Source organism: Lissotriton helveticus, chromosome 6 (genome assembly GCF_964261635.1).
Source record: "Lissotriton helveticus chromosome 6, aLisHel1.1, whole genome shotgun sequence".
Taxonomy (NCBI): domain Eukaryota; kingdom Metazoa; phylum Chordata; class Amphibia; order Caudata; family Salamandridae; genus Lissotriton; species Lissotriton helveticus.
In genome coordinates this window covers 253,442,029-253,463,211 of record NC_136067.1, presented here as the reverse complement: position 1 = coordinate 253,463,211, position 21,183 = coordinate 253,442,029, and the positions used below count along the sequence as shown (strand labels likewise).

Below are 21,183 nucleotides of genomic sequence, written 5' to 3'. Positions count from 1 at the left end.
ACCTGTTCGCCACTCGCGAGAATGCTCACTGCCCGTCATTCTGCAGCCTCCAGTATCCAATGCAGGGAGCCTTGGGGGAAGCATTTCAGTAGAGTTGGGACTCGCAACTCCTTTATGCGTTTCCTCCCATACCCTTGATTCCTCGGGTTCTGAGGAAGATTCGCTAAGACCGGGCCCAAGTTATATTGGTCGCCCCGGATTGGCCTAGAAGGGTGTGGTACACAGATCTTCTCCACCTCTCCTTGTGCCCGCCGCTCCGTCTCCCTTTCAGGGCGGATCTCCTCTCAGATGGAGGGGCAGGTTCTACACCCCCACCTCCAGACCTTACACCTTCATGCCTGGAGATTGAACGGGGCAACTTGAATTCCTTTTCTCTCCCACATGATGTGGTGGATGTCATTCTTTCGGCCAGACGTGAGTCCACCAAATCAATCTATTCATACAGATGGTCTAAATTTGTCACTTGGTGTGGGGAGAAATCTGTTGACCCTTTGAATGCTCGTTTGTCTGATATTCTGCAGTTTGCTCTTTGTTTGGCGCAGCAAGGGTTTGCTGTTGCCACAATTAAGGGTTATCTTTCGGCTTTGTCTGCATTTCCCTGTTTGCCGGATCAGCCATCATTGTTCAAATCTCCTGTGGTTTTAAGATTTTTGAAGGGCCTTACAAATACATTTCCTCCTACTCCCTTTATTGTGCCTCAATAGGGCTTAAATCTGGTGCTCACTTTCCTTTCGAACCTTTGCACAAGTGTCCCATGAGACTTTTGTTTTTTTAAGACGGTCTTCCTTGTTGCAATTACCTCAGCAAGGAGGGTAGATGAGCTTCAAGCTCTTAGTTCAAAGCCCCCATTCTTTTTTTTTCACAACAAATTTTATTGATTGATCAAGTGAAGGCATATACACAGCTCTCCACAATCAGGAGATCACTGCAGAAAATCCACACAGGCACATCATGGTAACTCAATCAACCCCCCCACTTCCCACCGCCACCCAACAATCCCGCTACTCACCCCTTATCCCTCCCTAACCCAGGACACTCGATTACAGTAAGCCTCATGTATGTGCTGGCAGCATACCCGGCGCCATGCGCCCCTTAGGCCCGGCGCCCATCGTCCAGATCCGGACCGTCATCAAGCACTGCTGGGGGCTCCAGAGTCAAATCCCTATAATCGGCCCACCGCTTCCAAATTTTGTAATGTTTCCGGGGGCAACCTCTTGCCTCAAACACTGGGCGCTCTAACCCCATACAATAATCCAGTCCAGACTTCCATGCACTCAGGGGGGGGGCACGCTCATTCTTCCACGCCCTTGCCAAGTCCCGCTTGGCCACCACTAGACCCAACAACAAAAGGTGACGTTTGTAAATATTACCTCCCACACCTTCTAGCACATGGAGGAGGCCCAAGCGATGAGTGCGGGGGAGATCCCATCCCAGCACCTCTGACAGACAGCTCCATACACCATTCCAGAACCTAGTGAAGCCAGCACAAGACCACACCGTATGTAGGAAGGAACCCATGTCAGCTCCACACCGCAGGCACTCCGGGGACACAATCAGGCCTGCCTTCCATAGCCACTCCCGTGTATAGTAAGCTCTATGCAAATATTTGAATTGAATTAGTCGGAGTCGTACCGCAATAGCGGTTCCACGCGGGGACTCCAAGGCCTCCCTCCAATCATCCTCATCCAGAGGTCCTACATCCTTTTCCCAGGCGTCTTTCAATGGAAGCAGGGAAGAGGAACAGTGGGTGACCAGTGTTTGGTAAATGCGAGACACCTTTTTGTCTTCGAGATCACCCATGAAAACCTTCGCTTCCACAGGGCTGAACTCTGGCAGTGATTCCAGACCAACAAGGCTAGGCGCGAGCGCGTGCCAAAACTGTAGATACTTGAAGAATTGGGTCTCGGGCATATGGAATGCATCCCGTAGCTCCTGGAACGACTTGAGAGTCAAACCGGACATTACGTCTCCAAGCATAGAGATCCCTACAGAGTCCCATCCGCCAAACCCCTCCAGCGAGGCCAGCGCGGGGAGCCGCCCATTGCGCCACAGCGGGGTCTCCGCCGTCAGCCTACCCCACCAGCCCATGCGACGCAGCGCTTGTCGCCAAACCGCGAAGACCACTCGCGTGGCACACGCAGCCGCCTCCGGAGCCCGGCCGAATATAAGATTGTATGCAATGTATTGTCTCCCATCAGCGAGCGCTCCAGAGCGTACGCCGGATCTCCTTTATCACCATACCACCATTCATTTAGTACTAGCAGATGGGATGCCTGGTAGTATGACAGTATGTCCGAAGTAGCAAGGCCACCACAATATGTGGAATTAAAGCATGTGCGCAGTGCCACCCTGGCGGCACCCCCGGCCCTCAAAAAGCGGCCTAGAACAGAATTAACCTGCCGGAACCACTGAGGTGCAATGGGATGTGGATGATTCTGTAGCTGGTATTGGAGGCGCGGAAGGGCGACCATTTTAAAGATCGCAGACCGACCATATATGGTAAGAGGCATTCGGGACCATGTTTTAACGTCCACTTGGACCTTTTCCCACACCGGTATCACATTACGCTCCCACGAGGTCGTCGCGGGTTCGGACAGAAACACTCCAAGATACAATATGCCCCCGGCCGCCGCCTGTAAGGCCGACGCCCACAAGCCCACGCCAGCCCCGTCCCCCAGCACCCATAGAGTGGACTTACGCAGGTTAAGGTATAAGCCCGACACCTCGCCAAATATGCGCATGATCTCCATCACTCGGGGGCCCGACCTATTTAGGTCAGTGAGAAAAAAGAGGACGTCGTCCGCATATAGGGCGATCCTATCCGTGAGCCCCCCATCCCATACAAAACCCCGCAGCTGTGCATCAATGCGTACCCAAGAGGCCAGGGGCTCCATAATCAGCGCAAACAAATACGGGGACAGCGGGCAACCCTGACGGGTTCCCCGACCGATAGTAAACCTCTCCGAGATCGCACCAGAGACACACACGGACGCCGTGATATCAGTATATAGCAGTTTGACATACAAGATAAACACCGGGCCTAGATTAAGATGAGGCAGAAGTGCAAACAAATAGGTCCAGCTTACAGAATCGAAAGCTCTGTCTATATCCGCCAATAGCAGGGCCGCCCGCTCCCCAGTGGCCCTCACAGCGTCCACAGCCATCTGCGCCCGACGAATGTTGTGGCGCGTCGCCCTGCGCGGCATAAAGCCCGCCTGATCCGGGTGGAATAAATCGGCTATGCATGGGAGAAGGCGGTTCGCCAATGCCTTAGCCAGCAACTTAGCCTCGATGTTGAGCAAAGATATAGGGCGATACGAGTCATGTCGCTCAGGGGGCCTACCCGGCTTCTGAAAAACCACTACCTCAGCATGCCGCCAGTCATCCGGCAACCTACCCAGTTCTCGTGCTGCCTCCAGCGCAGTCCTATAGTGGGACCCCAACTGAAGATCGAATTTCTTATAAAACTCACACGGGAAACCGCTCGGCCCAGGTGCCTTCCCCGGGTTTAGCTGCCCCAGTGCATCCCCCAGCTCCTCCGCCGTGAGGGGGAGGTCCAACTCCGCTCGCGTCTCATCGGAGACTGCTCTCGGGGGTAGTTCGGCAATAAATTTATCGACCGCGTCTGCCGAGAGGCAATCCTGCGGTGCATATTGTCTCGCATAGTATCTGGCAAAGCTATCCGCCAGTTCCGCCGGGTCCGTTATGGTGACACCATCCCCGTCAATAAGGCCGGGCAGGGCAGGCGGCTGTAGGGTACGCTGGCACAACCTGTGGAGCATAGTACCCGACTTGTCCCCCCACTGATATACCCTACTCCTCGTGGCCAACCACGCCTGACGGGCTTCATCAAGTAACACCGACGCGTAGGACTGCTGCGCCTGGAGGAGCAGCCGCACTGCTACACCGTCCCCCTCCCTCTGACACCGCCGCTCCAGCGCCTCCACCCGAGCCGCCGCCGCAACTATGGCCTCCCGACGCCTGCGTCGGGCCGCCGCACACCACGCAATATCGATTCCCCTCATAGTGGGCTTCAAGGCTTCCCAGACCACCGTCACATCTACGTCTTCCACCAAATTTTCTCGCCAGTAGTGAGCAATCGCACCCCGCATGTGTTGCACATAATCAGCCTGCTGAAGGTGCCACAAGGACATCCTCCATCGGAACGGTTGTCTCCTCCCACGCAAGTCAACCACTACGGCCACAGGGGAATGGTCCGACAGCCCCCTAGGTAGGATACTAGATTCCCGCACTCTACTCAGGCACCCAGCAGGCATAAATATATAGTACAGCCGGGAGAAGGAACCATGAACAGCAGAGACATACGTATACTCACAGGCCCAGCGTGCATGTGGCGCCAAACATCCACCCAGCCCAGTCCCTCCACCATCGCACACAACCGGGTAGGGGCGACAGCAGCAGACATCTCTTGCGGTCTCCGACGGTCGCCACGCACATCCATCACATCATTCCAATCTCCACCCAGCACCGCCAGGGATTCCGGGATCTCCGACCACACCTCAAACCGCTCAGCCAGGGGCCACTTCAATGGGGGGGGGGCATATATACTGCCAAACACAACTGGCTCTGCGCCCACCATCCCTTGAACAAACACATAGCGGCCCTGTGGGTCTATCCACTGTCTCCCGTGAACATAGGCCAACCTCCGATGGATCAAGACAGCGACCCCCCTGGAGCCCCTAGAGAACCCAGCATGGTAGACCTGTTGGTACCCAAATCTCTGCAGGCTAAGTACTTTTGTCCCCAGCATGTGTGTCTCTTGTAACAACAAGACATCCGCCGCTTCCCTCTTCCCCCACCGCAAGACCGCCCCCCTCTTGATTTTATCCAGCATTCCTCTAACATTCCAGCTCAGGATGCGCATAGACTCCTTGGGGAGCCCCGGTGTCGATGTCTCAGCCATAGTCCCATGGAACCCAACACAAGAACGCCCAGCACCAGGCCCAGGCGCACAGCACAATCAGTAACAAGGCACCAGAAATCGCGTGTACCCCCCACCAACCCATCCACACCCTCCCTCCTACCCATCCCCCAAACAAACCCCTCAACTCCCGCCCCCCACCCCTATACCTCATAGATCTCTGAAGTACCTGTCGCGGCATGGACATCCTTGGGCCCAAAACGGAGTGCCAAAGGCCAACCATACCAATGGATCCCAACTACCCACTGAACCAAAGAACCCCCCCCCGTCAACTCCCACTCACGTAGGAGGCAAATAGCCCCTGTAAAGAAGCACCCCGAATCCCACCCCGCAGCCCACATAGTGTCTCAAGAAAAATAACAAGCAATGGCAAGACAGTCATTATACAAGCAGCAGCTCGATAGAGCACATCTTTACCACTCCTCTCAGCTGGCGCCTGTGGCATCCGCAGATAAGCTCAGCTCCCCGAGCTCCCTCAATGGTCCTTCCCAGAATGATCAGAGTCGGTAGGCGCGCCGTCTTGTGTTCCACCGCGGGAAGCGGAGCGCTTCCGCGATCTAGATCTCCTGTTCCTGGCGCCTCGGGCGTTTTGATCCCCCCGGTCCTGTGACGAGCTCCTCGAGTGGCCCGGGTTCAGACCCGGCTAGGCATGTGGCCTGACCCTCACTGTTTCATCGGTCCACTTAAAGACGTCTTCCGGAGTATCAAAGAAGTGGGTCCGCGACTGGAAGACCACCCGCAGGCGGGCCGGGTAGAGCAAGGAGTATTGAATCTTCAGGCCTCGCAGTTTCGCTTTGGCGGCAATAAAAGAGTGCCGCTGCTGTTGCACGATCCTGGTATAGTCAGGAAAAATCATAATCTTTTGATTCTCAAACAGAAGGGAGTCTTTGGCCCGCGCTTCCCGTAATATAGTGTCTCTATCATGGAAGTTCAGGATTTTAGCGATCACCGGTCTGGGCCGCTCCCCCGCCGGTGGCTTCTGTGTCAGGGCTCTATGCGCGCGCTCAATCACAAAGCAACGAGACAGGACATCTGGGGGAAGCCAACTCTCCAACCATTGGGACAGGAAATGTTCCATATTGCCTTTCTCGCATCCCTCCGGAAAACCTACGAAGCGAAGGTTATTTCTGCGCGCCCGCCCTTCTGCATCCTCCACGTGGAGCGCAAGGCCCCTCTGAATGTTTTCCATAGCTGCCATTTTCTGCTTCAGGGCCCCGACGTCGTCCTCCACCACTGAAATTCTGGATTCCGTCTCAGTGATACGTGCCACTGCATTTTGCAAGTCCTGGCGCAGCAGGGTCACGTCCGCCCCGACCGCCCCAATCTTGGCGTCCAGCATATCCCTGGACTGGGCTATCGCTGCCATGAGCGCTGCATTGTCCTGCCCGGTCCCCTGGCCACCTCCAGACGCTCCGGGTCCCCCACTGGGTCCGGTGAATTTATCGATGGGCCCCTGCTTGGTGGGTCCTCCGCCTCCCCTGGTCATGACTGATGCTCACCCGGGGGCCGCTATTCACTGTGCGCACCACCAGCAGCGACCAAGGGTATCCCACGCAAGTGTCTTGTCCACTCCCGTGCACACAATGCCTCCACACTGCCGTCGTCTGTAGCGGGGGTGGCCCACTGGGTATGTCGGGTGTATCCTCTTATCAGTGGCACCCAACTCTATTCAGTCCGGGCTTCGTCCATCTGCCGCGGGGCCTTTGGCCTGGCCCCTGCTCCACCAAGGGACTCGCGACACCGCTCCCTTCCGGCCACACAGCACCCTCGTCCCACTGTCCACCGGCACTAGGCACCAGCATGCACTGTAATCACCGACCACGGTCCTCCCTCGCTCTACGATTCCACACACAGAGGGGCCCCCAGGGAGTCACTTACGTCCCTCACTCCGTCGCTGCAGGATCCGCCACAGGGCCGCTCGGGGCACGGCGCGACCCACGCCGGTCCGTCCGACCGCTCCTCAGCCCACGGGCCCTGGAAGCACAGCAGCGCTGGGCCAAGCTGGTCAGGTGAGGTCATGCACCAAGGGTTATATTGCTGCCGGGCCCTCCACGTCGCAGCCCAGGCCGTCACAAGACCCCAGCACTCGCCGTCAGGAACCACCAAACTCGAGGTCCCGGCTGCACGATCTCGATGTAGGCCACAGCCTCGTCCAGGCGTCTTTGGTGCACCGATCGTCGCAGCCCCCACAGTGGAGAAGGCAGAGGACTCGCCCACAGTACCGCTGTCTATAGTGGGCACTGGGCCCAGGATAATTGGCGACGCAGTCGGCCTGCGCGGAACCTCCGCGACCCGGAGGCGCCAAAATCGAGGCCCCGGCTGCACTCCTCGGGACTAGGCCGCAGGCCGCCTCGACTGCAATGTCCGCACCAGAGGGTCCGGGAGCGCCGCTCTCCACACCGGGTGACTCTTCCCTCCGTCCGCCACTAGCACCGCATGTGTGGTCCGCAGATCGGGTCCGGGGGCCAGGATTATTCGTCGGATAAGTGTCGGGCCGGCGGGAGCTCTAGAAGGCTGCGACCACCATCTTAGCCCGCGAAACCACGCGCCCTTGTTGCTCCAAAGCCCCCATTCTTGACCATTCATGCTGAACGAATGGTTCTAAGGACCAGGGCTGCTTTTCTGCCTAAGGTGGTAACTCCCTTCCATCTAGGACATTCTATTACCCTTCCTACCTTCTATCCTCCCCCTCACCCTTCCAAGGAGGAGGAGAGACTTCACCGCTTGGACCCGAAGAGGGCGGTGAGCTTTTATCTTGATAGAACAAAAGACTATCGAGTGGATGACCAGCTCTTTGTTGGATTTGCTGGCTGCAGAAAAGGAAGAGCTGTGCACAAGCGCACTCTCTCAAGATGGATTATACTGTGCATCAAGATCTGCTACGCCCTGGCTGGTAAGGAACCTCCAGAGGTTATAAGAGCTCACTCTACTAGAGCAAAGGCTTCTACATCTGCTTTGTCTAGGGGTGTACCTGTAGAGGATATTTGTAGAGCGGCAACTTGGGCTTCCCTCCACACTTTCGCGAAGCATTACTGCATAGATACCGAAGTGAGGAGGGATGGCCACTTTGCGCGTTCTGTCCCCCAGGATTTTCTGGTATAAAAAAGTGGACACCCTTCTCCGGGAGTGGGGACTGCTGTGGGACTCTATTCACAAGGTGAGGAATCCACTGGCAGATGTATCTATCAGAAGAACAAGTTACTTACCTTCGGTAACGCTTTTTCTGGTAGATACAGTATCTGCCTGTGGATTCCTCACATGCCCACCCGCCTCCCCGTTGTCCACTCTTCTATACCTTAGATAATGACAATTTTTTAATGTATATATGTTATTCTTAAAGGTAGTGTTTTATTCTACTTGAATTACTACTTCTTCTTTACACTGTGTGTGTTATCTTGATTATTGTATACTGTGTATATATCTACTGTTGTCGGTCCGTCCGTGTGCCTCGAAGGCACTGAAAAAAGGGTGGAACTGACGTCATCACGCCGGCGTGGGCCTATTATGGTTTCGGTGACATCATCAGAGTCACGTGCGATGTCGTGCCTCTGTGACGTCGTCCACGTCGGCGCGAAGCTACGAAAAGAATTTCCTAATGTTGCTGACGCAAGGGGATATTCACAAGGTGAGGAATCCACAGGCAGATACTGTATGTACCAGAAAAAGCGTTACCAAAGGTAAGTAACTTGTTCAACACCATGCTAGTGCCAGTGAAGCTGCGTGCACTTTCTTTCAGTTTTGTTAATTGAAGACTGATTTAAGCAACAAGAAAGGCATTAAATGGCACTCTCAGGCTTAATGCTAATTCATGGCTGCTATAAATCCAAAACTGTGGTATCAGTTTTTTTTTTTAGCTTATGGGCTTCTGTTGTAACAAAAAGAAAGATTTTACATGAAGCATTGAGTTCAAAATTCTGTGAAGAGAGTAGACTATACAAACTTGCCTTAAAACACTTATTTTGCTCTTTCATGATACAGTATCAGTCTTCTGCACTGGTGACAAGGCCTTTTAGTTTCGTGCTAAATTCTAGCAGAAGTTGTCTTCTCACTGTGCACTGATCCGAAATGTTTGATCAAGTAATACCCAAGACAATCTGCCAATTACCATATTCAAGGTAAAAAGTATTTGGTAAGCCCTTCTGATTTGAGGGTCGTATACTCCAAAATACTCTGTTGTTTATAGCCAATCAATCAGCATTTGTAGAGTGCTGCACTTTCAACCCTGTGCTGGGGTGCGGGGTCTCACTCGAAAAGCCATGTCTTAAGGAAACGGTGGGAAGAGGGACCACGCAAGCGGAATAGGCAAAACATAGGGCAGAAAAACTAGCAGAAAAGGCAAGACAGACGGCAGAAACAGGAGCAGAAAAATCAAAACCGAGCAGGAGAGGGCAAAACAAACGGCGTAAAAATGAGTAGAAAAGGCAAACTGATGGCAGAAAATGAGCAAAAAGAAGGAATAACCGAGGGCAGAAAACGAGCAGAAAGCAAAACGAGCTGCAGAAAAACATCAACAACAAAAAAGCCAAGCTTTTGACTAGAAATGTATACATTGGATTCAGTGACTCAGTGCACTATATATATAGCAACAAAGAGCTTTAAAGAGGCCAAAGGTTAGTATATTTTGCAGTCAGTCATATAATCCTGTTCAATTAATAATTAGATGGGTATTCAAGTTGTGTTTAAAGGAACACATACATTATTAAGTTATATATCTATATACATTTACATTCTAGATCAGACATCAATAATTTATAAACAATTTAATTACTCTTTATTTGCTTGCTTAGCTATTAGTGTATTGTGTAGCCTGTGGGCTAATTCCAAGTAGGTCCATTGACTAATGTATAGTGTTTTCATTCATCTTTTTTGTGTGATTGAACTTTGTTTTCTATGAAGGATGAAAAATTCTGTATAAACTTTTCTACAGTTACAGAATGACCAAGTGTCCCGCGCAGTGTTAGAAATCGAGTTGCTTCTACTTTTCCACTGCACCCAAAACAATTTGACCTGTGTTTCCCCTTCTTTCTACATAACCCTCAAACTTCAGAGACAGTTTTTAAATATTTAGGAAGGAGCCATGCCTCTGAGGGCTAGGGAAGATTCCCAGGACAGACCACTACTAGATACTATTGGAAGGCACAAGACCTTAACTGGACCATTCCCTGTTGTATATTTGGGGAAGCTGCAAGCACTAACTTCATCCTTATGTACAGTTGGAGGGTGGCTATCTTCCCTGCTTCTCCACTGATTGCTGAAGTAAGGTGAGAGGACTTTTGCCTCTCTAGTCATTAGACCACAAGTGTTTACGGTTGCCTACAAATTCTAACCTGCTTTATTATCATAGCTTTCATTGGGAAATCATTAATTTCTCGATTTATCATTCGGCTTAAGTTAAGTTTGGGTCTGACACTTCAGTAACTAGTAGTGCCAGAGAAAGTCTCTGCAACCACGGTGTAATCTACAAGGAGAAAACCTGCAATATCAAAGTGTCAAGAATCTTGAAAAGTGAACAATTTTGAGAATGAGAGTAGAATTACGTAGCCTCCCACACGAAGCTAAATGATAATGTATCGGACTAATCATTATCAAGACTATTGTCTCAGTGCGCTCTTTCTACATGCAGCTGAAAGCTCCAGATGCGAAGTCTTTATCAAGGAAGGAATTATTTCATGTTAGCGCTCTCTTGCTTAGCTGGATCATTCTAATGACCCCTTGATTTTCGATACTTTGGAGCAATTACCAAATATTTCACACAAATATAGTCTAAAGTGAAGTATAAGGCAAACAATATTTAGTTTTTATCGCTTCCTGGTCCCAAACACCGACCAAAAACAATGGTAGTACCCCCCCCCTTTCTGTGTTTATTTTGGAAAATAAAAATAAAATCAGAAATTTGTTAGGTTCAGTGAAAAAAAAGCTTTGTTTATGAATTGTAAATATCTGCAGATGTGGACATGTGCTAGAAGTATAATGTTAATGTTTTTACGAGAATAGTATATTTGATACGACTGGTTTATTAAGACACAAAAAAAGATTTGAGTATGCATTTGTAAGTGACATAAATGTGAGAATATATACAACATGCAAGTTAATTTATTCAACAGACCCAAGAAATACTCAAGTATCTGTAAAATGAGAAAAAAGATTAATACAGAGAGAAATGTTTTTTAAAAAAAAGATTACCATAAAAGTAAGTGCTTTTAACATGATTTGTGGAATACAGTCAGTATTTCTGTGTAGGTCTTTGTGCACATGAATAAGGTTTGTGACGAAAATGTTAAGAAATTTTGTAGATATTATCTTATTCCCAATTTTCTCCATATGTTTCTAATGGTTGTATATAACACCCAGAGGTGCGCGAAAGCACGCCCGAGAGGTGTTGGGGAAGAATAATCATCATGATGGAATGTCCAGTGATGATGAGCTGCCACCAGAAAAGCTTGCCGATTTCCAGAAGAATAAAAGTATGTACATAATGTCAACTATCCTAAAAACAAACCTCTCCATTTATGAGTGCTAATGCTGTATGGAAAAGTTCTCTGTGCCCATGTATTTTCTGCATATTGATAGTTTACATTGTATGGTAGTCAGTGTAACATTATACATTTCATATTTTATTATTTGTCACATGCCTGTATTTATGTTTAGCAGAGTGATCTGAATGTGTTCTTTGAACTGGGCTGCCTCTTAAATTAATATTTCAAGGCCTCCGTAGATCTGAAAAAAGTGTATAAATAATTCTCTTTCCATGACATTTGTGAAATGCCACCAGCAAAACCGTAGCTTTACATATGGCGACTCTCGCTTGAATTTACTGTAGGCTTCTTGCCACATATGTTTTTGGGTGCCCATGATTTGAATACATTGGTTTAGAAGCATTGAAATGTAACCCTTCTTTCATCCACTTTACTCCTCAATAGTAGCCAGATTAAGCAGTTGAGGCTTAGTTCAGGAGATGGTAGTGAGTTTTGGAGTGCAGATATTGCATAAGTTAGTTCAGACGATAAAGTTGTTCAGACAATAAAGTTGTTGCGTAATCGGTGCTAAAGCTTTTTAAAATAATATATCTTTATTTTCAAGTTGGTAAAGTTGGGCTGGTAAAACGTAAAATGACCAGGTAGCTTTCTGGAACTAAGATGCAAACCCAAACAATTTCTTAGCACTATGTCAAGAGCCACGATAATTAAAATAATATTGGAATCTGTGGGTAATGTGTCCCATTGTCTCAAGTTTGTAAATCCTAGACCATCTTCAGTAATCGGAGGGCTTGCAAAAGATCTTCAAAACTCAAAAAACTTAACTGATAAGTAAACTTGGATTCCTTCATCATAAGATTATTTGCTTTTGGTTGACAAAATAAACGGATCATAAAATCAGAATTTTGTATTGACTTATATTGTAAAACCTTGTAGAGTTTTGGCTTGGACCTGCATGCTGAAACGTTGCATAGTCACCAAAGATGAGGTCTGAGTGATTTTGATATAATAGCAGTGCCCCACACTTAACATCCTATTTATTGGCTTTTCTGCGATCTGGTTAAGAAGCATGTGTGGTATTGGTAAGTATCATATTAGATCAAATGATAACATTAATGAATACATGAGAAAAGCAAGAAGGAAAGAACGAGGGAAGGGAAGGTAAAGAAAGAATAGTGGATAATAAAGGCAAGTGAGAAAAGGAAGTCTTCAGTCAGGGCTCTGGTCCAGATCAGTCTAGATACAATGCTTCATGTAGAAAGTTGAATTTGTTAGAACCTTAAGTACCAATCATTCATCCAAGAATGAACAGCTGTATTTGAGGTTCAGGGATTTTCAACGGGGTTCAGTGGATCTCTGAACTCTGCTCTAGAAGGTCTATGACGATGAATTTTTTAATTGCTTAATTGTGTGGCTTTTCCATGTTGAGGACAGAGAAAACTAATTTTGAATTTTGCCTAAAGTGCTGCCAAAAGTTCCATAAATACATATGCAAAAAACGTGTAAGTTGTGCCTTCCATGATTCTTGAAGACTCTTTTGTGTGTTTGTTCTATGGCACAAAACCTAGCAAGAAAACTACTAGCTACTCTATGCTATGATATCTGGACATGGACTGAATTGAAACCATTGCCAAGAAACGTCAAAATCTATCTGGTCACTGTATTCAAACAAAGCACTATGCTATTTCAGTTATATTTGTTTCTTGAATGTAAATTGAGGTGGTGAATAGAACAATGGCCAGGCTCATACATTATATACTTGCTTAAAACCATTCCCTTGCTTCAAAGAATGCAACTCGAGCTGAGCAGTCATTAGTAACAAAAAAGTACAAAACGTGATTTTAAAAAATGGCAACTTGCCACTTACACGCAATCTGCCACCGTAATATGATGGCAATAGTGGCTTCACACTTTATGATCCAAAAGATGAGTTACAATGAAAAAAGGGCCAGATGTACGACCGGTTTTTGCGGTCGCAAATGGGAAATCGGGCCGTTTGCGATCACAAAAAAGGGTGTTGGTATGTGTAAAAGCTATTTTGCGATTCAGTGACTCGCACGAAAATGTAATGCCCCATCCAGGGTATACAGGGAGACCCTGCACTTGTGTGCAAAATAATTCAATGAGTTCTTGATTGTTTAAAATCAGTAGATACAAAACAAAACTCTTGTGTATTCAAGATAAGATATTCTTATTTAAGGTAGATGAAAATGCGGGGGGCCGTCTGCAATACGCAAAGTCCTGATGAAGGAATTTTCAGTGTACAACATACTTTACGAAACGCACGTCGGTGGATTATTGTGTATTATATATTTGTATGTAGGACATTTTGTTTTTATATGATGTTATGTGCAGTAGTCATTATTGTTTTGTTGTTTGGTTATATTGCAACTTCTCTTCATTTTCTGTTGAACGGTATTTTGCAATTTATTATTCCTCATCTACATTTTCTGTGGGGCTCCTGTCCTGTTGAAATATTTATTGTATCTTTTTATGAAAATGTGTGATATTTGAAAATGAAATTATTAATATGATATGTACCTTCCTGATATATTTTGATTGGTCTGTGGGATCTGTATAGTTTGGATGAATTACGGAGTTTAAAAAGTAATAGTAGGGAGAAGCTTCTGTTGTGATTTACTGTGTTGTCCCCTGCTTTCTTCCCCCTAATAATTCTAAAACCAGGGATCCTTTCATGTGTTTTTTGATCACTTGCCATATACATACAGATGGCGAAATGTACTTAGCTGTAGAATGCTTCTCTCTTTTTTGTTTGAGGGGGGCCTTTCACAGGCACCAGACTGGATCTGATATTTGTTCTTAGACATGGCTCTACACAACTGACGTTAAGAAGCTCCTGACTGAGAGGCAGGGTAATATCCTTCATACTCCCAAAAAAGTGACTTATCAGTAGTATAAATGACGCTTGAGCATTTGCACCATCTACTCTTTAGTTTGTGCCTCCACAGACACTGGATCAGAAACCACTACAGATTTTCCCTTTTGTTTTCTTTGCTGCGTGAAGGCTAGGTTTTAGGTGCTCCTTAAATGAAGAGACAGTCAAAAATAATTTGCTGTCACAATATGCACAATAGGTCACTCATGAGAATTTTGTTTTAAGGCATGGTAAGTCGGCCTAATAGATTGCCCCTTGATTGAATTTCTTAGTCATTGCTTAAACAACGTAGTACAGATTGAAGGTTTTTCAACCGTTTGTTCATTCCTAATGTTTCGATGTTGTGCAGAAGGGCATGAAGCTGAATAAATAGAATTCCCAGGTTTAATTGCCATCTGTTTGGAGCCAATGTTAAAAAGACTTGTAACCCTACCCCGAGTGCCCAACTGTACTGTTGCATGGATCCCTAATGCTGATTTTATTTTTGTCATGGGCAAACCTGGATTATGTGTGTGCGTCATGACATAGGCCTTTCTCACTGACCTCAGTCTTGTAGGACCGGGACGGGCACCCAAAGTCAAAGTCATACCCTCAATTAGTGTAGGGCTACCTCCTTCACCAAGAATTAAGCAGCACACGTGTGGGGTGGCAGTATACGAGTGTGGTGATCAGTCGTAGTGAACATTACCTTTTTACCCTGTGTCACTGTAGTGAGGTCTACAGGCTTATTTACCTTTTTTTAAGTACTGCTACTGGGTACCTAACTTACCCTTGGCCTACATCAGGTAACTGGAGTGCTGGGCAGGAGTAGGGACTCTGCGCTGAATGTATGTGAACCTAGGAAGGATACAGCACCGGTATAGATCAATACAGTGCAGGACTAGTGCCTGTGTAAGTGTATATATGCCTGTGAGGAATACATGATATGAAAGATGTAGTGCTGAGCAGTGCAGTGCATGCGTAAGGAAAGCATGTGCTGGGTGTTTGTGTGCTTGCGTGAAGGAGAATACCCGAAGGGTGAAGTGCTGTGCAGCGTGCACATGGTGAGTGTGTTTGCAAATAGCACACCATGGTATAATATAGAAAGGCCACATTACTGGGCAGTACATGCAGACTGAATGTATGTGTTGAATGGATGAGTGTCTGTAGATACGCAATGCATACTGGAGAGAACCCATACTGTGAATCTACACTGAGTGCAAGTGTGCCTGCAATGGTACATTTTATGGAGGACCCTGGGTTCCATTTAGGGAAGCCCAGGCCTGCCTGGTGAAGACATTAGGAGGAGAGGAATCCCCCAGACATTTGTGAATTTGTGAGGGTATTTGTAGAGCGCAACGGTCGCTCCGGAAGGAGCATCATGGCGCTGACATTTCCCGGTAGAGGATCAGATCAGTTTCTAGGGGGAGAAGAGTTATATAGCGGCTTTGATGTAGTCATCCTTAAGGCTATAGATCCAGGTTTTGAGCGATTTTCTGAAATGTTTTTCATGGGTCTTGAATCTCAGATTTTTGGGCAAGAGGTTCCAGGCTTTGGAGGCCAAGTGGTGTAAGGTTTTGCCGCCTTTTGTCTTCAGATTGAACTTGGCAGGGAGGATGAGGTTGTCATGGGAGGAGCGCAGAGATCTGGACGGGTTGTAATGGGGGAACCGTTTGGTAAGGTATAGTGGGCCGGAGCTATTGAAAGCCCGGAAAGCGACAAGCAGCATTTTGAAAAATATTCTCTTGTGGAGGGGAAGCCAGTGAAGAGATCTTAAAGCGGCGGAGATGGACGATTTCCTGGGCAGCTTCAAGACAAGTCGGGCTGCGGTGTGAAGAACACTTTGAAGTTTGTTGAGTGTGGCCTTTTTGGCTCCAGCAAGGAGACCATTACAATAATCCAAGCGTGAGATTATTAGATCTACTGCTACCGTTTTCCTGGAGTCAAGCGGTAGGAAGTCGAAGAATTTTTTCAGGGACTTAATGATTCCGAAACATCGGCCCGCTACGGTCCTGACGTGATGGTCAAAAGAAAGATCGGTGTCAAACAGGACGCCGAGGTTCCTTGCAGTGGTTACGGTGTTGGGAGGGGCAGCAGAGTTTTCTGGCCACCAGAGGGCTGGGCAGAAGGTGGTATTTTTTCCCATGGGGAGGATCTCCGTTTTGCTAGAGTTGCATTTAAGGTGGTTAAAGTCCATCCATTGCAAGACATCTTTCAAGCAGTTTTTGAGGTTCAGCTCTGCAAGGGTGGAGTTTTTATCCAAGGGTAAAATGAGTTGGGTGTCATCGGCATACGATGTTACAGGTATGCCGAAGGACTCAATAAGGGATACGAGGGGGATGAGGTAGACATTGAAGAGGAGAGGGCTTAAGATAGAGCCCTGGGGTACCCCAGAGGAGACTCTCTTCTCTTTGGAGTGGAAAGGACCGAGAGCGATGGTTTGGGATCTGTCGGTTAGAAAGGATTTTATCCAGGCTAGGGCCACATCGGAGATCCCTGTGTCTACCAATCTGCTGATCAGGATGGTATGAGAGATGGTGTCGAACGCCGCGGTAAGGTCTAGGAGGATGAGGACGACGTTCTTTTTCTCGTCTTGGAGCATTTTAATCGAGTCAGTGAGCTCGATCAGTGCTGTTTCGGTAGAGTGGTTGGGGCGAAAGCCAGATTGTTGCGGATGTAGTATGTTGTGAGCTTCAAGATATTGTTTGAGTTCCCTGTATACCATTTGCTCTGTGATTTTTCCTATGGCTGGGAGGAGAGAGATTGGCCGAAGGTTGGTAAGATCTGACGGGGGTTTGTTGGCTTTCTTCGTCAGGGGTTTAACTATTCCCTGTTTCCACAGGCGAGGGACGAAGCCCGTGCGCAGAGAAGAATTAACAATGTTGTTGATTATAGGGTTTACTACATCGATGAGTTGGTGGAGAATTTTGGGGGGACAGGGGTCAGAGGGCGACCCGGACTTGCATGCCAAGATCACTTCTCTGGTTTGTTCTAGGTTAACCGGCGAGAAATTTTTTAGAGTAAACCCAAGGGGTGTATTTTGAGGCTGATCTCGTGAGATTTGGCTAGTTTGGGGAGGGGGAAAGTTTTTTTGAATGGCGTCAATTTTTTCCTCAAAATAGTCGGCTATTTTATTGCATAGGTCTTGGGATGGGGGTATTTCAATTTGTAAGGATTTGGGCTGGGTGAACGATTTCACTATGGAGAAAAGTGTTTTTTTTTCTGATTGGAGTCACTGATAGCTTTGATGTAAAACATTTTTTTAGCTGATTTTATGTTGGAGTGGTAACTTTTCCTTAGTTGAATGTATGATAGTCGGTCAGCGTTATCATACGTTCTACGCCACTTACGTTCGGCCTTTCTACAGGCGAGATGTGATGTGGCTACGTCAGGTGTAAACCAGGGGGCATTAAGTTTGGGTTTTTTGTCTGATCTTCGGGAACGATTAGGGGGGGCCCGTGCACTGACTTCCTGAGCAATCCATCTGTGGAAGAGATTAGTGTCGTATTCGACTTCTCCGTTGAAAATGGGGACATGAGATTGAGAAATAGGTTCGAGTTCGAAGGCTTCTTGCATCTTTTTCCAGTTGATGGAATTGTCAGGATGTGGGTTGGGTTTGCTGGACGTAGGTGAGCGAGAAGTTTTAATATGGAAAGGGATCAGGCAGTGATCCGTCCAAATTTGAGGGACGGGGGGTAGGGTTGTGAGAGAGGGAAGGTTGGAACACACACCGTCGAGTGTATGTCCTAAGGTGTGGGTGGGCAAAGTCACATGTGTATTGCTGCATTCCTGTGAGATGAGTGGGACACAGGAGGAAGGGGCTCTCCCATTACACTTCAAAAGGTTGATTTTTGATTCAGTGATGGATCTCAAGGAAGAGGCCTGGACACATCTTTGGAACATAGATGGGGCTGATAAGGGAAACAATAAAGTGTTGGACTGGGAGTCTGGGATTAACCTTTCAATGCACATATCACTGTGGCTGACATCCAGGTGCAAACTCTGGTCACTCCTATTAATTGTGTTGTGGGTCAGTCTGCTTTGAAGTCTCGGAGGAAAGGAGAAATGTGCACTTCAAAAGAAACAGAACCCCAACATAAAACTTTAAAGACTCCTACCCTAAATCACATTTGGTATTTGGAAAAGGACTGTAAGAAGGGGAGATTGAGACCAAAAACTTTGACATCTGCCAAGCAGCCAGAGGGGCTGTGTGAATAGGGAAACTCTTCAAGACATCTGTCTCTGAACAGGATGTAGGGTTAATGCCAGCTAATTTCCCTGTTCAGTGAGGGAACATCACCCAGGAAATACTAAGATCGCCTGTCCTGGAGTACCAGCACCTGCCTGCTTGCCAAGGCCAGTGTGCTCTGTGAGAAAGAGAAGAGCAATGGAGAGAGTGAGATCCAGTGTGGAGCCTTTTTTTTGTTTTTACATTTTTTTATTGCTAGTGAACAAATCAGGAACATTGTACATACATTGTTTCTGAAACATCGGTAATTATGTGATCACCCCGCCAAGGGCCCCATTGGTACAGTTCCTATAACACAGGGCGGCAAATTGCAGGCATCTTCTATCGGCAAATCTTCTGTGCTAACCCAGTCCTCCTTTCAGATGCAACCTTTCAGACAAACCCGGTGGGTGGGCTTCACCTCATATTGCCTGACCGGTAGCCACTAAGGTGCTACCGCAGGAGCGATTCATCTATAGTTACCATCTACCTATCATATTACTACTTTTTATTTTTCTTGTTTTTTTACCAAACAGAACATTTATACTTATTGTTGCTACCGACTGTGTCTGGCGGTAAGGGCATCCTCCCACTCATTATACTTGTGTGTCTTTGGTTGAGGGTCGAGAGAGGTTTTCACATGTTGCAGCATCCCTTACACCCTGTCCCTGTACTGTCCCCGTCCGGGGTGTGTCTGAGTGAATGGAGGATGATGCAATGTGAGCTTAAGTGGGTAGCGGTCTAGTGAAAAATGGCATAATTAATCTACAGGGTTTCCGAGGCATCGGAATGTAAGCCAGCTGGCGGCCGACACCTGATTGCATGTTGTAGGCCAGGAAGTGTAGCCTCATTGAGGGGGTCGGGGGGAGCCTGGAGTTGTACTCATTGTGAAGTCTTGAAACAGGGCGAGAGCCCGCCAGGGGGTCGCTCTGTGTGGATGACAGGGTCCCGTACTGTGGGCGATTAGTGTTGCTCCCTCCAGTGTGGTCTATCCCCTGAGTACTCTCCAACATAAGTCCCCAGGTCTCTAAATCTCGGCCTGTGCGTAGGTGGCGGTCTTCTGCTACCCCCGCAATTGGCAGAGATCTGTCCTTCATTTCTCTGGGAGGGGTGGCTGTGGCTAGCTTCCAGTGGATGGATATGCGACCAGCCCAAGCATGTTAAATTTATGTGGGCTGTGGCTCTAGGGACCGGCAGTACCCCCAGCAGGCAGTGGTTGACTTATGGCTCAATGGGAGCTTTGTTGCCCTCCGTAGGGTGTCCAGCAGTGTGCTCCAGTCAGAGCGGATCATGGGACAATCCCAGGTCACATGCATGAAATGAACAGGGGTGACACTGCATCTCAGGCACTTAGGTGAGTGTGATGTGTCAAACTTGGATAAGCGCAGGGGAGTCTGGTAGGTGCGGTGGAGATAGTTGAACTGTGTAAGCTTGAACCAGGCATTGCTTGAGAGATCCTTGCCCTTCATGAATGCGCGTTTCCATTCCCCTTCTGTTAATGACACAGGTAGATCCTCCTCCCACCTGTCCCTGGTCACTGTTCAGTCAGTTCTACAATCTGTCTTCAGGGCCTTGTATAGCCGTAGGTTTCGCTGATCGTGTGGGTTATCTTCACATATAGGAAGAAGTGGCCTTCCGGAACCCGTAGTGTTCTTTTGCAGACTCAAAGGACAGGAAGGAGTCATTGAGGTAAAGGTCCCCCTCCAAGGTGCAGCCGCCCTCACACCAATGGGCAACATCCATGAACGATTGTATATGGCGAAAACCAGGAAGCACTTTGGGGGAGGGCGCGGAGATAGGGGACCCTCCGCAGCATGAGGGTGAAGTGTGGGGCCTTACTGTGAGGACTACCTGCCTGAGGATTGGCGTTGCACAGATCAGGTTCTAACCCCGGATTTTTTATTGGTGACCCCATTATACAAAGAGAGGGCCGCCGTAGAATGAGGTGTGCTGCAAGCACTGCGTGGGGCATGCCAAGCTAGCTCTTATTGTTCCGTAGTGGTGACCCCATATGCCGGATGTGGCCACCGTGGAAATATTTGTGTGACCAGCATGCCAGGACTCATGAACCCCTTAACAGTGACACTGTGCGACAGGAGGAGCTGCCGTGGTGTGGGCGATTGTGCTGGAAGAATCTACTTTGTATCCCGAGGTACTGCTGCTACCCAGGAGCGTCTGCCGGTACTACCTGCCAAGGATTTTGTGCCGAAGCCCGGCACTAGAGTGAGGCTGTGACCAGTGGGCCAAGCTTTTCATCAAACAGAGCCACAGTATCATCCGGCCCGATCCTTGTGCTCCCCTGATGCTGACGATGGTTCCAAGAACTGGTGTGGCCAAGGCAACAACCAACATGGCCGCATGGCATTGAAGCTCCGGCAGATGGTGCCCTCCGCTCTATCCTGCAGACAGGAGTGGCTGCTGTGAGCCTCTTGTGGTCCTGACACCTTGGACAGCCGATTGGGACGAAATCAGACATCCGTCTGTGGGGAAACTCCAGATCTGGATGACGGGATCCGAGAGCTGCAGAGTTTCTTCAAGGTAAGCACTCGACACGAGGGGTGCTTGCTTTGTAATATGAGCATTGCTGCCGTTACGGGCAATAATGGGATGATTTCTAATCCCTTCTCTCCATTCTGACCGAATTCATCCGATCCTTCGTTCT

General features: G+C 48.2%; 1 protein-coding gene across 2 annotated transcripts in view; it reads left to right on the top strand.

Annotated features, from left to right (window-relative positions):
* The window catches only part of GCFC2 (GC-rich sequence DNA-binding factor 2), a 326,773-nt gene that overhangs the window by 193,155 nt on the left and 112,435 nt on the right, over window positions 1-21,183 (top strand). For both annotated transcript variants that reach the window (XR_013596099.1, XM_078647698.1), the window contains exon 10: window positions 11,294-11,406. Coding sequence is in view for 1 of the 2 variants with exons in the window: in XM_078647698.1 (XP_078503824.1) it covers window positions 11,294-11,406 (113 nt within the window). In the remaining variant the exon portion in view is untranslated. The remainder of the gene's footprint in view (window positions 1-11,293; window positions 11,407-21,183) is intronic.